Here is a 16,991-nt window from a genome sequence, read left to right as displayed (position 1 = left end):
AGAGTATTAGTTGTGATTTCATTTTCTATAACAAACTTGTGAGACAGACTATGGTTCTTCTAACACATTTTTAATCCTGAAAAATGTTAAGACTGTTGCCTCCGAAGTGCCATTCCATGGTAGGATCAACATGGTGTCTTATTTCTGTCATCTGCATGGTTAGTTTATCAAAATTTATTCTTTGTCAATAAAAGTATCTAACACCTTGATTTATTACTGGAGCATGCTTGGTGGTGAAATAAATTTACTGTTGTTTTTGTTGTGCTGCTTTTATTGTTTGGTTATATTTTTGCTGACAGTAGGTTGATTTGATTTCCTTTTTGTGTCTTTTATCTTTTACAGTGTTGGATTCGGCTTAAGTACCATGGTCCTCAGAGTGACCTCTCTTCTTTATGCCTAAAGAGAATGATGACTCGAGAAACCTCTCCAATACACTTTTCCATGAGCTCGTATGATAGTTCTCATCATTTTCTGTTTCTATTTTTTGGCCAGTTAGGCCAAAAGTTCTGGAAGAAGTTTTTCTTGGGACTAGTTGTGCTGTCCATGTAAAGTTCTAAGTCATTTTTTATCTTTTTTTTTGTATTTCTGTTCTTGAAGATACGACTATGTGAACTCCTTGTGTCCTGGGGGAAGCAACAGAAACGTTAAGCCAAGAGGTCCATCGAGAAGGTATGATACCTCTGATTTTTATCGTTTACTGGCTATGCGTGTTTCTCGTACTACACCACATGTTCACTCCCACTGGGTACTCATTAGGCTTTCTATGGAAGTTCTTATATTTAAACAAGCACACCCTTGCCCTTCTGTATATTATCTCACAGAGCATTTCTTATTGCAAGAGAACATAGTTTAATTTTCTTTATATCCAACCTGAATGTCAATGTGCTCCTAATTGAAAATATATAAGGGTACAACCATTTTAGTTGAGAAAAGACTAACATCTCCTGACCATTATGGGTAGAAAGACATCCTTTGGAAGGGGAAGTGAAAGGACATCCTTCTATTCATCCCAGTTAGATGACACTAACACAAGTAGTATGAACTGAGATAACTAAGGTACCAATTTATAGTCTCTACTTTTGTGCTTTTAGCTTCCAATTGTATTTGTGTTGAGTCTGAATCTGATCTGTCTGTTGCTATTAAAGTATTTGACATCTTTAGTGAAGGTGTTAGGTCCTTTGCAAGATATAGTGGTTCAACAGGAGTATGATGCCACATTGGATCTATGCAGGTCCTAAAAGCATCTTGCACTAAACTGATAACGCTTCTTGGAATTGTATTTAACAAAACAGCTTGTAACAAGATGGCATTCTACTTATAGGTTTGGCATGTTGAGAGTGTCCTGAAAATTTAGATGATTGACCTCAATGCTCCTCCTTCTGCTGATTTTCTGGATATCAAGAGGCAGTGATGGCAAGGCCTGCAGGGGATATTAAGATAAATTTGTTGGTCTCTTGTGTACTCTTTTTGGTTTGTTGACAATCATTGATGGAAAATAGTATCTATGTCAAAGAACTTTGCATTTTGTTCATTTGCTGATCACGCTGCAGGGTTTAAATTTATCTAATATTCTCTTTTTTTGGGAAAAGAAAAAACCTTTATTTAATATTCTTGTTTTAATTTGTTCAGGATTTTACTTTCAATGTCTCTGGAGGAGCGCTTTCAGAAGTTGCTTTGTGAGGTCTGTTGCAACTTAGGACTGCTTTCTGCTGCAGAATTGTGATTTACACATTTTTTTTAGATGCATTGATACAACTAATGCATCACTTACTGGTTTATTACTTGTGTTAACCCTATTATTTTCAGTTTTCTTCTCATTTCTCTTTCACTGGGAAACATGGTGGTGTTTCTGGGGATTTTAATAATTTTACAATTGGTTGGAGTGCTTATCCTTTTGAGTTTAAAAGGCTAGCAAGCCTATCCTATTTTCTTAAACAAGATCCTGAAAAATTCAAAGCATGAATTTGGATCTTTTGAGTTGTAGCTCACAGACTCTTCACAAAAATCTCCTGGATGGAACGGAGTAATTTGAAGTCTAGATTAGGAAAATCTATTTGTTGGGATTCACTTGCAGGACTCCCTTAATGCATCTTTCCCCCCCTTTCTGATCAAATCCGGCTGTTTTCTCAATATAGGGACCACCGCTTCAACGATTTAGCACTCTTAAGTATTATGCTCTTGATGATCCCATTGAAGATGTTTTCAGAGTTCTTCAGCAGCATGCCTTACTAGTGCAAGGGCTATGGACTCCAAAAACTAGGTTGCTGAACCTAGATCCAGCCCTTTCATTTGGAAGAGATTATGCACTGGTTCTGTTTAGCAAGGACGTGAAAATCAGATCTTCTCAGCTGGATGAATTAGGACGGCATAAAGATAGGGTGAAAGAGATCTTGACTACTCTAGCCACTGAAAGACGCTCCTTAGAGTATTGGAAGCTCAAAGAGCCCCCTGATGTGGCATTCATGAAACAGTATCCAGAGATTGTTAAGAAACAAGAACAAGTTTGGAAAACTATGGAAGACATTGTCTTCTCTGGCATTCGAGGTGCAAAAGGTGGAGCTGCAAATAGGAAAATTATACGTGGTCAAAAACCTTCCGTTGCTGGTAAGCCTGAAAACACTGTGGATTCTGACAAGGGTACAACTAAAGCCTTAAGTGGCGCACAAACTAGGAGGACAATGTCAGATGAAACTCGAAAGGCTCTACCAAAGGCCTTGATAAAGGTCTTCCAAAATCATAAAGTTTGCAGGTCTTGTTTCTCATCTTTCCTCTTTCTGCCTATAGATCTTGAAGAACTTTTGCCTTTTGTTGCTCCTTGTTCCATATTTTTGCCCCTTAGAGGGATTTTATTGGAATGTTATGCATAAGTATGAGGATCAGTAATTGCAAGAATTTTACAACCAGTCGACATTCTATTAGGCTTTGCATTTGCGATTGTATTTTTGCTTCAACTCTAGTTAATTCAGCAAACTGTCTGCCATGCAGTTGGATTTGTTAATGTGGGTTTGTTATGCGTTTGTGTTTTTCTGGGTATTTGATGGTGATGGTAGTTTCTTTTTTGGTCTGCTGTACTGATAGTATCAGCTATTGCTTTATAGTTCAGCAAAGTAATAAGTTGAAAATCCTGATCTTTTGTTAACTGTACTGAAGCCTTGAGAGAGAGGTGTTTGTTACCCATGGTATAAATCTGAGCACAAGCTTTTGTTTAAGAACTTTATCTATTTTGGATAAATCAGGTAATTGACATCAAAAGACCCGCTATAATTTACTTCATCATTATGTGGTGTTGTGATTGTTGGCATCCAGTCACTATGTTAATTGGAAATGTTTAGTGTTGGTATCACCTGCTCTTAATACTATAATTATATGCTCTTGGCAGCTTTCAACAAATTTGCCAAGGATTGCGAGATTTGGCCGTTTCCAAGTCTACTATTCCAAAGGCAGATTCAAGTATGGAAGTGGTTGCAGCATATGGTGTTGATGCTCCAGCGGAGGAGCTCCAAGAAGTCATAAGTCAAGTTGCAACTAATATACATGGTTATTATGTTTTAAAGTCATCCCCAGAGCATCCCCTACTTGATCCTTTGAGGTGATTCCAATTCTTTTTTAATGAAAGAATATTCTGATTGATCGAAGTTTAGGTTTACAACTGAAATTGTAGCTACATTTGATGTATCTATGATTTGAAGTTATCCACTAAATGGAAGTTTCTGAAGACACTTGTATTCCACCTTGTAGGAAAGTTGTGATTGATCTTCTATGTGTGAAAGGACCTGATGCAAAGCTTAAGAAGGCTGATATCTTTACAGCTGCCAAGATTGCTCTGAACAAAGATATAACAAGTGCTGACTATAACAAGGTCTGTTATGTACTTTGTCCACAGGCTTTCTAGATTTCGTGCAATCATCATCTTCTATTTTTTCCCGCTACGAGTCAATACAAGCCACAAAGGCTTACTTGGGTTGAATGAATCCATAGATTCACATAACAAACGAAAAGGCTTCTTTGACTGTTGGTATAGCTAAAGATGTCAGGAATCTCTGAACTTCTGAGGATTATGATTGAGTCATAACTATGCTAAACTTGGTAACCAGTTTCTGTTATTTTGCTGGCTTTGTCTATAGTTTTTTTTTTATAAAAAAAAAATGGTTGTAATATGGTACAGAGAAGGGTTAAAAACCAGATTAAACTCCATGTAAAGAGTAGGTGCAAACAACTGAGCCAAAGACTCTTGGGGGCTTAATTTCAAATTTTAGGGTACAATTTTGGAATCTAAAAAGTCTTTACGCTTCTATTCTTTTGGCCTGAAATTCTTGGTTCTTAAACAAAGAGAATATGAATGTGTCAGATAATGTAAATAACAGAATGTTACTTGCGTCGAGTCATTCTTAGTTACATTAGATAATAACTTGTTTTCAAAGAAGTTTTTCACGTGTCATTTAATTTAAGCATTTCTCTTGCAGGTCATGACTGACTTTTGCGAATCCAGAGGTTCCGCTTGGGTTTTGAAAAGAGGGGATGTAAATCCAAAATGAGTTCAGTTACAATTTACAGTATTGTTGCGAAGCTGTTTATAGGTACGAAATCAGTAGATTGATTTCTTTTGTGCTCCTTATGGGAATATACTGCACGATGATACTATTTTTAGACATGATGCAGGAAACCATGAAATGATCCTGCAAGATTCTAAAAAAAATTCGGTTTTCTAGAAAATTTTAATAAAGCAAAGTTCTTCAATATTTTGTAATAGTTAATAAAGGTTTTGAAGGCAAAAATATTTGGTTTCCGTCAACTTTATTGAACTATTTTCTTTATTTACATGAAGAGGGATATAGTTACACCCCTGCAGGAACACTTTTTTCCCCGTGGATTTGATTTTGGTTGATGGATATAAGCATCCATCCCCAAAAGTTCTTACAATTGCAAAGCTTCAAACTACAGTTTACACCGACAATGTGAAGATAAAATTTCTGAGGGAGTTGAAAGGGCTTTGAAAGTTCAGTCTCAGAGCTTCAAACTTCAGTCATAAAACAGTTGTTACTCAGTGAGATCATGCTTTATGCTATCTTTTATACTAAATGTTGATTTTTTTTTTTTTTTTTTTTTTTTTTTTTTCTCAAGTATTCTCAAATGATACTAGAAATTTGCTATATGGTTCAAGTTCAGATTTCTTTGACCTGATTTGTCGTTAGTTCGGTGAGCCTAGTGCGAATCATCTTTAACCATGAATTAGTGAAGTATTCTAGTTTGAAGATTATTTAGTTGCGCGTATGTCAAATTGTTTTTGTTTTTGTTTTTTTACTTAATTTTCCTGGTTAAATTACACAGGCTCTTCTAACAAAAATCTAACAGATGAAAAAGTATTTTCCCTCGAACAAATCATAGAAATGTATTTATTTGAATGGAATGATTTTGTCAAAAAGAATTAGTATAAATATAAGGTAGGCCATTCTAGATATAACATATCTTATACTTACAACGTCTATATTATCTACTCGGTAAAACAGATCATGCTCCATAAAGTAGTACATACTCTGTTTGCAACACGTCAATTGGTAGTAATTTAGAATTAACCTCTATACATTTAAGTTTTTCATTATAATTATCATATATCTTTTATATATTATCTACGTTTTGCGCGCGCGCACACACATATATGTGTACAATAAATAAGTTTTAGTTATATGTGTATAATTAATAAGTCAAAAATGTTTGGCTTACATGCCCTTCATCGAACATATATATTCAAGTATTTTACTACACATAACGGATTTAATATTTTTAGATTAACCTTTTAGCATGTTTAAATTGATTTAAACTATTAACAGTCAAAATCCATCTAATCTAAGTTTATGTTTATAATTAATGATCAACAAAATCTAATGAAATTTTATATGTATTATTCAAATTTTACATTTTTAAAATTTATACAAGTTTTCAAGCTTAAATATAATAAAACTTCAAATAAAAAATAATTTTACTTTTAAAGTTAATTTCATATTAAATTAAAATTAAGTGTTTTGTAGTTCTTTTTTAGCATGTAAAAATTATAAATTTATTATTGTAGATTTAACAATTGGTAAATTTAATCTTATCATGTATCAACTGTACTAGTTATAAATAAAATAAACTAGGTTTTAAGCAAAAGCGAGATTAACAGTAACTTTAAAGGAATTTGGGTAAAGAGACGCGGTCAATTTTTGCTGACATAAAGGTGCTCGTTCTCCCCTAATTAAATGACAAAAATGCCTTACATTTACTGTAATATATCCAATAACCTTCACACGATCGTCACGCGCTATAAAAGGAGGCGAAATGGCCGTCTTTAGCCCTAGAATTCTCATCACTCTTTCGAGTCTCGCGTTTTGTTCAGTGTCGCAGACAAGCCTCTCCACTTCAGAGAGCCAGACAAGGAGAAGAAGGGGAGAAATCATTGGAAGGAAAAAATAAATATGACGGACTATGAAGGGAGATACGAAGGGAATGGACAAGATTTTGACAATAACTTCGTCGATGCCTCCTCTCCACAACCTCGTGTTAGCGGCCATGGCGGTGCCGATGATCTAACCGAGTCCAAATCTCAGGTACATATCTACATAATACGCGCAACTTCAATTCTTCGTGTATATTTGCGCAGTCATATTTTCGCAATTAGTTGGATTTTTCTTACGGGATCGCTCTCGAGAGATCGGAGAACCTTGTCTGCTGACTGCTGAATGTTAGAGATTAGTTTTAGTTCGAAAATAGTGTGTTTGGAGTGAAATTCAGGGCTCTCGATGAGTTAGTTAATGAGCACCGGATGTTTGAAGTTATGGTTTTTCTATAATTATTTTCTTTGTACACTTTCTGTTGATAATGCCGTGAGATAAGTAATTCAATAGAAGAATACCTGTATGGTAAGATACCAAGGCTTGGATTCTGCTTTGATGTTATTTAACTTGGTCCAATAGCAAACCTAGACATGATAGCATCTGTTTTCAATTTGGATATCCGTCACGCTCCTGTGTTTCTCGCCCTGGGCGTTCTTTTATGCTTTTAATTTGGACATGTGTCATGTACGTTGAAATATTTTAGGTCATTTTGTTACTGGTTAAACATGGCAAACAATGCCATCATCAGTATCTCAAAGATGCCTTAATTTTTTAATATACGGATCATTAGTCGGTTATATATATTTTTAGTTTTATTATATAATTTAATCAATCATGTGCATTCACAGCATGAATCTCGGGATCATGAAAGAGAATCATCAAGAAGTAGGGAAAAGGATCGGGAAAAGGGGCGTGATAGAGATAGGGATCGAGACCGGGATCGGCATAGGGATAGGGATAGGGACAGGGATAGGGATAGTGAAAGAAGCAGGGACAGAGACAAGGATAGGGAAAAGGATCGTGATCGTCATCATAGAGATCGTCACAGGGATCGAAGTAGGGAGCGCAGTGAAAGAATAGAACGCAGCAGAGAAGATGATGATTATTACAAGAGTAGAGACTATGACAGGTATCAATCAGAAAACTGTATGTCAATAAGTCATATTCTTATAAATGTACTAATGATATTGTTTTGACGTTCCTATTAGACGAAGAGATCATGATAGAGACAGAGCAGACAGGCACCGGGGCCGATCTCGATCCCGCTCACCTTCTCGTTCAAGGGCTAAATCTGAGCATGGATCAAGGTCACGATCCCGTTCACGTTCAAAGAGGTTGGTTGTGCTTTATGTTTGGGCTAACTTAAGTATTTATCGTTGATTGTCCTAATTTGACTCTCAAACTTCACGCAGTGATGTATACTTCCCCTTAGCTTTTACCTAGTCAAATGGCAGTGAGGATTTTTGTGTAGTTAATTCTTTAGTTTCTTCTTCATGTATGCTAATCATATTTGTCTACAGCAAGAGGATCAGTGGATTCGATATGGCACCTCCTGCTTCTGCAATGTTGGCTGCTGGTGCTGCAGCAGCTGCTGCAGGTACAGATACTTCTCATCTTCTTAGTGTTGTCATATCTTTTAACTGCTATTGGTTTGTTTTTGTTTGACGTAGTGTGGAAAGTTCGTATCAAATTACATGGTGTCATTTTGGTAAGCGTACTTTATTTTATTTGCACCTCTAGTCTTTTAAAATTTTGGTCTCTAGATGGGCTGTACTATTATTTTAATTGTTTACTTGGTGAAATAATTATTGAACTGAGAGTTTGGTTGTCTTTTGTTTGGTGTTGTTTGTTTGTTTCTATGTCTTGTCCTTTTTTGTAAGAAGGCAATGTTGGGCTACTTGCCCCACTGTGCTGACAATGGGCGTGAGCCGACTTCTCTAGCTTTTATGTACAAGGAGGAATCCATGCAACGGTTTGATGGGTATTGTTCGTCTTCAACTGGCAACTATTGCCTGTTTTGGTAGTCTTGCAGATATTTCCTCCAGAACTTATATATGATATTGTCCATTCTTCTCTTTCTAAAAATATTGTGCAGCTTTAGGGTATTGCCATTGGCCAATAGGAAAATAAACATATACTAGATCCTTTCTAGTTCATTTGCTGGTTCAAAAGATTTTTTTAATTATTGTATATTGATATGTAATTTCATTTCGCTTTGTAGGTCAAATCCCTGGGACTAATCCTTCACTACCTGGAATGTTTCCCAATGTGTTTCCTTTGGCGACTGGTCAGGTATGCTTACATTTCTCCTTACAATTGTTCTGACATCAATTTTTTATTGGGATTAATTTTTGTGTTGTTCTATCATGCAGCCGTTTGGTGCTCTCCCTGTTATGCCAGTTCAGGCCATGACCCAGCAGGTTGGCAGAAACAGTAAAAAAGTTTTTTGATGTATTTATTTTATAAATATTTCCTCACTTGCACATTGTTCTTATGATTTGTATAGGTTGTCAGAAACAGAAAAAAGTTTTTAGATGTATTTATTTTATAAATATTTCCTCGCTTGCACACTGTTCTCATGATTTATTTTCTGCTTTCTTCTAGGCTACTAGGCATGCGCGGCGAGTCTATGTTGGAGGTCTCCCACCTACAGCAAATGAACAGGTTCTACTATCAACCTTGGTTTTTACTATTCTCTATATAATTTCATAGATTTTGTGCTAACATTGATTGCTTATGTTCTACAGTCTGTAGCAACTTTTTTTAGTCAGGTTATGGCAGCAATAGGGGGGAATACCGCCGGTCCAGGTATAACTAATCTTTTGTTTGAGCAATTGTAAGCAAACTACCTTTATGTGGATTATTGCTCAGCTTTCTCGTTTATTCTCAGGTGATGCTGTTGTCAACGTGTACATAAACCATGAAAAGAAGTTTGCTTTTGTGGAAATGAGATCTGTTGAGGAAGCCAGCAACGCAATGGCTCTTGATGGGATTATATTTGAGGTATTTTTTTCTATTAGCTTCTGTGATTCTTGAAAAACACTATATTTATTAAATATGTTATTGATATTTTTGAAACTCAAGGGAGCACCTGTGAAGGTTAGAAGACCCAGCGACTATAATCCATCTCTGGCGGCAACTCTAGGTCCTAGCCAGCCCAATCCCAATCTCAATTTGGCTGCTGTTGGTCTGACACCTGGTTCTGCTGGTGGGCTTGAGGGTCCTGACCGTATTTTTGTTGGTGGGCTTCCCTACTACTTCACAGAAGCACAAATCAGAGAGTTGTTGGAATCTTTTGGACCCCTTAGAGGTTTTGATCTTGTAAAGGACAGAGAAACAGGAAACTCGAAGGGCTATGCTTTTTGTGTTTATCAGGATCTCTCAGTTACAGACATAGCATGTGCAGCTCTCAATGGAATCAAAATGGGTGACAAAACTCTTACGGTCAGACGTGCAAACCAGGGTGCTAACCAACCTAAACCTGAGCAGGAGAATGTCTTGTTGCATGCACAACAGCAGATTGCTTTGCAGGTAAAAATAAATCTACCCCCCGGCTGTGTCTTATTGCGAGATTTCTGACCCTTTCACATGCGTAATCACATAGTTTGAGTCCTTATCCATCTCACAGAAAAAAAGTAGCATACTTGTGGTGTCGAATATTAGTTAATTTGATCTTGCTCTCTTTTGCAGAGACTAATGTTACAGCCAGGTGGAGTGCCCAGCAAGGTTGTTTGCCTGACTCAAGTGGTTACTGCAGATGAACTCAGAGATGATGAAGAGTATGAAGATATATTAGAAGACATGAGACAAGAAGGCGGAAAGTTTGGTATGGACTCTGAATGTTCAATACATATATAAATGGCCAAATTATTCAGTCTTTTGAGTTTTGGACATAAATACAACTGAGTCCATTATTTTGAAAATATTGCAATTCAGTCCTTCAAATTTGAAAGAATATTGGTACAGTAGTCTAACTGCAGAAAGTTTGATATGATCTTTGAACATCCTACAAATATATTTATAGATACACGGGCTTTAGAGTTTTGAGCGTAAATAGAACAGAGGCCATTATTTTGAAAGTATTGCAATTCAGTCCTTAAAATTTGAAAGAATATTGGTACAGTAGTCTAACTGCAGAAAGTTTGGTAGGAACTTTGAACACTCCACAAATATATTTATGCACACACAGGCTTTTGAGTCTTGGACATAAATTGAACAGAGTCCATATTTTGAAAGTATTGCAATTCAGTCCTTAAAATTTTGAAAGAATATCGGTACAGGAGTCTAACTGTGGTTTAGATCATTTCTAAAGATTTATTCTTTTCATCACCCTTGCATCTCAACCTAGCCTATTTGCTCATAATTAGTTGAGAAAATTACCTCTACCTAGCCCATATACTCATAATTACTTAGAGAAAATTATAGGGCTTTCTCTTTGGGTAGCGAGGAAAAAGAAAATTATATAGATCACTATCTTAAACGACAAAATTATGCAAAACATGTACAGAACTAATTTTTTGTCCAAAAGGCTGACAACAAAGGGGAAAAAACTCCATGTCTATATAAGACTCGTCAGTATGTATATAAATGATACACAAAATAAACATACATATATACATGTACACGAGTACGCATCATGACTACTAAAGTGATCAAAATTTGAAACTGAATGAAGGGGATCAAATTGATCCAATTGGTGCAGGGTTGAATGGTATGGTACTTCCTGTGTTACAAAATGGTCCTGCTTGCTTTTTCTTTTTTTGTTGTAACTGAGACATAATAGAAAGGTCTCATTGTTATGTTTTCGAAATAATGGATCTGGTTGTAATTAGGGTCAAAACCTAGGGATTGTGTACTTTATCATATATTTTATTTACTTTAATCTTTCCTTAAGCATGTTAAGCTTGTAGAGTTATTGATTTTTCTTTATTTTGTTTGTTGTATATCTCTGTTTTACAGCTTTTTGTAGTCCCACATTCTACTGCTATAAAGAATCAGGCCTAACATACACAGACAGAAGACTCCTTAACCTTCCATCTATTTTCACTTGACAAGTTTTTCTTTGCTAATATTTGTAGAATTTGTGGATTTGGAATTTTTACTCTTTCTGTGCAGGTCCATTGGTGAATATTGTCATTCCACGTCCAAATCCAAATGGAGAAGTAGGCCCAGGTGTTGGAAAGGTCAGTATGAATTTTATATATTAAGTAATTGACATTTTCATAATTCATAATGTCAGACAGATACCAAGACTAGGCGTTTCTATTGGTATTCCAGGTATTCTTGGAGTACGCAGATGTAGATGGTGCATCAAAAGCCCGAGGAGGGATGAATGGGAGGAAATTTGGTGGCAACCAAGTCATGGCTGTCTTTTATCCAGAGAACAAATTTGCCCAGGGGGACTATGAAGGCTAATGACTTACTTTATGTTGCCTGGATTTTGCTTTCACATTTGCTTTGTTAGTAAGTAGTAGATAGGTAATGAAAATGTCTTTAATGACAGCTATATTAGTTGTGTTTTGGCCATTGTTGACAGCTAACTGGACTCAGAAAACACCAAGATGGTTTGTTTATTGAAACTGTAGAAATGAATGTCCTTTTGGAATTTAATTTTAAGGTTGAGGTAGTCTTATGGCGCTAGCAATTCGTGGTGGTCTTGTAAGTCTCAAAAACCTCGGCTGCAAGTTAACCCTGCATATTGTCAAGCATGGTTTATAGTTGTTTCCTGTCGCCCATGGGTTCTTGCGGTGTTTTACTGGTTTTCATTGCCGTGGCTTTACTTGTCAATGCACTGATTGGAACAGGTTACTAATTTTCACTGTTGGGTAAGTATTCAAGTTTCTCCGGTATTGGGCATATTTTAATAAAAACTAATAAAGTACAAGTTGTTTGATTAATTTTAGTTAATTGCCATAGTGAGAGGTCGGTATGTCTAATCAAGTGTCTATTTTAGCAATTTTTTGAAGGGTATTAAAATCTGGTATTTATGTTGTCATGATTAAATTAATTATTAAAATATAAGAAGAACGTCTTCTGAAATTAAATAATCTTCGTATGAATTCCATGTTTCTCTATCATCAAAAAAGAACTTCTTCTTTGAGAACTAGTATGTAACAATATCAGTGATGAGATACTTATGATATATATTTTCTCAGTTTTAAAAAATTTATTGTTGCGTCTTGCAAATTGCAATGAACACTTGACACTTTATTATTAAATAAAATTTTATTTAAAGCATCTTATTGCATTAATTAATTTATTTATTTTTAATAATCCTAAACACTCTTTTATATGGATAGTAATAGTTGTAATTGCAAGAATAAACATCTAGCCTATACAAAAATTCAATGTCCATTTGATTAAATTTTTGTTTATGCTTTTGTTGGCAGAAAAAAAAAAAATCTTAACCAAATACTATAAAACATAATCTATTTTTAACTTTTGATAGTAATAAGTCAAATAAGATATGTAAGATGAGAAAAATATATAATGAATTTATTTATTGATTTTATGTTTTATTAATTTAATATTTTAAATAAAATGTAATAGCCATTTATTATTACATTTCTTTCAAGTACTTTATTTTTAAATTAATATTTTTTATTAATGTTATGATATAATTAATTAACTTATAATTACATATTTTATGGTAAGGGAAAACAGGGGAGAAAAGAAAAAGCCTAACAGAAGTCTCCAATTCAGGAATGGCAAGCAATTGAAGACCGGTAAACCCATTCCTTAAACCCTAAATTCCACTACTCTCTGTTTGCTCGCTGCTGGTTCGTTTTCACTTCATTTCCTCGCTGCGGAAGCCCCAGAATACAATTACAATGTCATCTTCTCTTCGCCTCCGCCACCTTCGTCACCTCTCCTCGACAGCCACCGCGACCACGGCTGCTACTTCCACGACCTCTTCCTTCTCCATCTCAAAGGCAAAATCCATACTCCGAGCAGAACACGACCCGGACAAGGCCTTGGAAATCTATTCATCCGTTTCCAAACACTACTCTTCCCCTCTCTCCTCTCGCTACGCCCAGGAGCTCACCGTCAGGCGCCTCGCCAAGTCTCGTCGATTTGCAGACATCGAGTCTCTCATCGAGTCGCATAAGAATGATCCCAAAATCACCCAAGAGCCGTTTCTCTCCACTCTCATCAGATCCTATGGCCTTGCCGGTATGTTCGATCATGCCTTGAAGACTTTCCGTCAGATGGACCAACTGGGCACTCCCGGATCAGCCATCTCCTTCAACGCGCTATTGTCTGCTTGTGTTCAGTCCAAGCTGTATGACAGGGTGCCCGGTTTGTTCACTGAAATTGTCGAAAAATATGGCGTCTCGCCGGATAAGATTTCGTATGGAATACTTGTTAAATCTTATTGTGAAGCAGGTATGCTTGCGAAGGCCATGGAGACTCTGAGAGAGATGGAGTCGAAGGGAGTTGAGGTGACCGCCGTCACATTCACTACGATCTTGTCTTCCTTGTACAAGAAAGGAAAAGGCGAGGAGGCGGAGACGTTGTGGGGCGAGATGGTGAGGAATGGTTGCGAATTGGATGCGGCTGCGTATAACGTGCGGATCATGAATGCGCAGAACGAGAAACCAGAGAGAGTGAAGGAGCTGATTGAAGAAATGAGCAATGCGGGGTTGAAACCAGATACCATATCATATAACTACTTGATGATTTCTTATTGCAGACAGGGGATGATGGAGCAAGCTAAGGAGGTCTATGAAGGATTGGAGGCGAACGGGTGTAACCCAAATGCTTCAACTTTCAGGACTTTGATATATTACATGTGTAGAACAGGGGATTATGAGAAAGGATATAAGGTTTTCAAAGAGAGTGTGAGAGTGCACAAGATTCCTGATTTTAGTATAAGCAAACTTTTGGTGGAAGGATTGGTGAAGAAGGAGAAAACAAAGGAGGCTAAAGGATTGATACGGACTATGAAGAAGAAGTTCCCTCCTAATCTGTTAAACGCATGGAAGAAAGTCGAAGAGAATCTCAGTTTGGCTCCTGTTAACGTTGTGTCTTCTAAGGATGAAGAGGCTGCAGTGTGATGGTTGATGAAATTCATTGTTTTTTATTACTGTATTGGAGCTGCAGCTCATTGCCTAAACTACAGTTGCTTTGAGTTGTGATGAAGCATATAGGTGTTAGCTATATCAATCCCGCTAAATTATCAAATCCTATATGGTTATGCTGGTTTCATAAATTGGCTATGGAAGCTAAATTAGTAAAATGCTAGTAAGCCTATTTTTTGAGCTTCAAGAGTCTTTAGCCGTCTGTTATTTAATTTTGTTCTTTCTTTTCCTTCAGTTAATATTTTTGCTGCTCCAGTCTTTAAAGGTTGAATCTTTAAAATGATAAATTTATTTCACTGATGGTGCATTTCCCGAAGTTGTTTTCCTGTCTACTTTCTCTTCTTTCCCAACAGGTTTCTTACTTGATTAACTTATGGAGTGATCAACATCTTATACATTGATTTAACGGGGTTCTGTACCACTTATACAAAAGCACAATGGTTTTGTGCAAATTTATTTAGTCAAGTAAAAGATAACCATGATGGATTTGGTAATGATGTTGAGTCATTCATACATTGTTTACTAAAGAGTAGTTATATACATCACTGTGAAAGTTAATTAGTCTGCATTGTGATTTGTGGATCATGGTTGGATAATTTGTAGCAAGGTGATTCTAGCTGGCAGTAACCTTGTTAGATGATAAAATGTTGCAAAATATTGATGTGATTTTTATAATGAAGTTGTTTCTTAGTCAGATTGAAGAATCAAGGTCAACAGATGAACCTCTTATGTTTAGTATTAAGAAATGAAGTATATCACCGGGATATCTTCTAATTATGAATTAAGTTGCTAAAGTGAAACTTAACCAAATTTCATCACATTTGCGGATTAACTCCGGGATGATGGACAATCGACAGGGACAGTATGGGAGTTCATGAGATCATGTCTTCAAGGTAAAGATGAAAAGGTAAATAGAAGTGCTTTTAAGCATTGGACTTAATGTTTACCATTTCATTGTTTGGATAACAAGGGTTCCTGATACGTGGAACTCTTGTGGTTTTGGTTTTCATTAATATGATTCTTTCCAGGCATTGAATACTGCTATTTGGGAGTTATGTCTTGAGAACATTTTCATATCCCTTGTTAAATGCTGAGTTTTGCTTGAGTACAGTATTGAAGATTAATAGTGATCATTGATTAGTAATCATCATAGATTTATCTATATGTTTATGGTGCTGTCCAGGTTTCTGCTACTTTCACGCGCTAGCGTTCGTGGTATTTATTGCAATGCTAAATATTGATCACCAGGTGAACTTCCTAGACTTTTTCTAGATCATTGTTATTTATTTGTTACGTTAAAGGGAATGAATGGTTGTATCTCTAAGCATGAGATGACAGTCTTGTATGCATATAAGAACAATAACTAATGCTGAGATTGATTCAATTTCCAATCATTCCTAGTCAATTTCAAGGTTTAATTTTTATGTTAATCTTAATATCCATAATTATGACATAATTTGTTTTGATTGAGTTAGCACTGCTTCCTCTTAAATTTTGTAATGGTAGAAATTTGATTTTTGCTTTCCATGATTGGGGTTGAATTTTCAATATCAAGGAATTCAAGATAAAGTGTTAATAATTTAAAGTAACAAACTAGATTGTAATTGTGCATATTAAAATTAATTTGAGAATTAAAACTAGAGATTGATCTCAATTAAATGAGAAATGTAGCATGAGGAGAATGTCATGGCATCCACGCAGGTGATGCTTTTGCTTCATTTCCCACAGAATTCTTTTCTTGTCTCTTGTTTACATTTGATAATAATTCTGAAAAGTTTTGAAATTGTGCACGAGATGTCATGTATGCGGAAAGGATTTTAATTGAACCATACTGTTAATATATTTATATGTTAGCTTCTGTGATACAGAGAGTTCTGGCTGCAAGCATTTTCCTAGTTCCCAGGTCCTATACCTTGTTTGCTACTGGACTTCTAACGCTTCCAAATTTCCCTCAGGCTAGTGATATTATTGGTGCACAAATTACTGCACTGCATTATTGGTATTGCAACATTTTGTCGACCATCAAACCAGGTCCAATTCCACCTTAGGATTCAGGCACCCGGACAAGCAGCTTTGATCGGATCAGTCACCATCGCCATCTTCAAGTTGAAAACTCTGATAATTCATCTGGATACTCTTTCCTTTTTTAATGTATCTTATTTCAGTTTGAACCTGTAGTTATTTAATTTTCCAATATTAGGATGATGTGAGTGATTGCATGAGCTGCTGAACAAAAATATCACAAATATATGAAGTGACTTGATTTTATGAAATTTCTTTTGCACTGGCTGTATATAGGATCCTGCTGCATTTTACAGTCTCTGTGTAGAAGTTTAATTTTAGGGATTTGGTGTTCCATCCCAATAGAATGCTGAAAAAGTATAGCTGTGCCTTTATTATTATTGTTTTGTTTAAAGTAAGAAAAAAATTATTTGTCTAGAAATATAGATTAATTTGAACTTCTCATTTATCTATAGATAGATTAATGGGAACTTTCATATGTATAATATATATATAATTGATGTACTTTAAAAAAATA

General features: G+C 35.8%; 3 protein-coding genes and 1 long non-coding RNA gene across 11 annotated transcripts in view; all 4 read left to right on the top strand.

The window, feature by feature from the left end:
* Positions 1–5,271, top strand: part of LOC110825769 (SIN-like family protein) — a 29,886-nt gene extending 24,615 nt beyond the window's left edge. Inside the window, exons 8-15 of one of the 3 annotated variants that reach the window (XM_088206733.1) lie at positions 343–449; positions 598–669; positions 1,630–1,681; positions 2,136–2,749; positions 3,380–3,589; positions 3,739–3,859; positions 4,464–4,577; positions 4,836–5,271. In XM_088206733.1, coding sequence (XP_088062859.1) covers positions 343–449; positions 598–669; positions 1,630–1,681; positions 2,136–2,749; positions 3,380–3,589; positions 3,739–3,859; positions 4,464–4,535 — 1,248 coding nt within the window. In that variant the 3' untranslated portion in view covers positions 4,536–4,577; positions 4,836–5,271. Of the gene's footprint in view, positions 1–342; positions 450–597; positions 670–1,629; positions 1,682–2,135; positions 2,750–3,379; positions 3,590–3,738; positions 3,860–4,463; positions 4,578–4,825 lie in introns of all 3 variants that reach the window. The other 2 variants (XM_088206734.1, XM_088206732.1) reach the window with 2 other exon arrangements.
* A 1,052-nt stretch (positions 5,272–6,323) lies between these two features.
* On the top strand, positions 6,324–11,987 carry ATU2AF65A (U2 snRNP auxilliary factor, large subunit, splicing factor). Of its 6 annotated transcripts, none has more exons than XR_015821315.1 (13): positions 6,324–6,584; positions 7,220–7,500; positions 7,580–7,705; positions 7,892–7,968; positions 8,593–8,663; positions 8,744–8,791; positions 8,976–9,035; positions 9,119–9,179; positions 9,262–9,374; positions 9,456–9,902; positions 10,062–10,197; positions 11,331–11,554; positions 11,649–11,700. XR_015821315.1 is itself a non-coding variant. In XM_022056219.2 (13 exons), exons 1-13 carry the CDS (start codon positions 6,453–6,455, stop codon positions 11,784–11,786), a joined length of 1,758 nt encoding a protein of 585 aa, XP_021911911.2. In that variant the 5' UTR covers positions 6,325–6,452; the 3' UTR covers positions 11,787–11,987. The 6 variants fall into 6 exon arrangements, 5 of the variants coding, with proteins under 5 accessions (XP_021911911.2, XP_021911939.1, XP_021911935.1 ...); XM_022056219.2 differs by having other exon boundaries at positions 6,325–6,584; positions 11,487–11,554; positions 11,649–11,987; XM_022056247.2 differs by lacking the exons at positions 6,324–6,584; positions 7,220–7,500; positions 7,580–7,705 and adding an exon at positions 8,042–8,079 and having other exon boundaries at positions 11,487–11,554; positions 11,649–11,987.
* Positions 11,988–13,023: 1,036 nt separating this feature from the next.
* On the top strand, positions 13,024–14,639 carry LOC110825787 (Tetratricopeptide repeat (TPR)-like superfamily protein). Its single transcript, XM_022056282.2, has one exon. It carries the CDS (start codon positions 13,202–13,204, stop codon positions 14,426–14,428), a length of 1,227 nt encoding a protein of 408 aa, XP_021911974.2. The 5' UTR covers positions 13,024–13,201; the 3' UTR covers positions 14,429–14,639.
* Positions 14,640–14,907: 268 nt separating this feature from the next.
* LOC148253304 (uncharacterized) lies at positions 14,908–16,725 on the top strand. Its single transcript, XR_015821316.1, has 3 exons — positions 14,908–15,345; positions 15,636–15,700; positions 16,321–16,725. It is a non-coding gene; the product is annotated as an uncharacterized LOC148253304 (long non-coding RNA).
* The last annotated feature ends 266 nt before the right edge of the window (positions 16,726–16,991 follow it).

This window comes from Carica papaya, chromosome 6 (assembly GCF_054855325.1).
Source record: "Carica papaya isolate Zhongbai chromosome 6, ASM5485532v1, whole genome shotgun sequence".
Taxonomy (NCBI): Eukaryota; Viridiplantae; Streptophyta; class Magnoliopsida; order Brassicales; family Caricaceae; genus Carica; species Carica papaya.
This window is presented reverse-complemented; position numbering and strand designations above follow the sequence as displayed.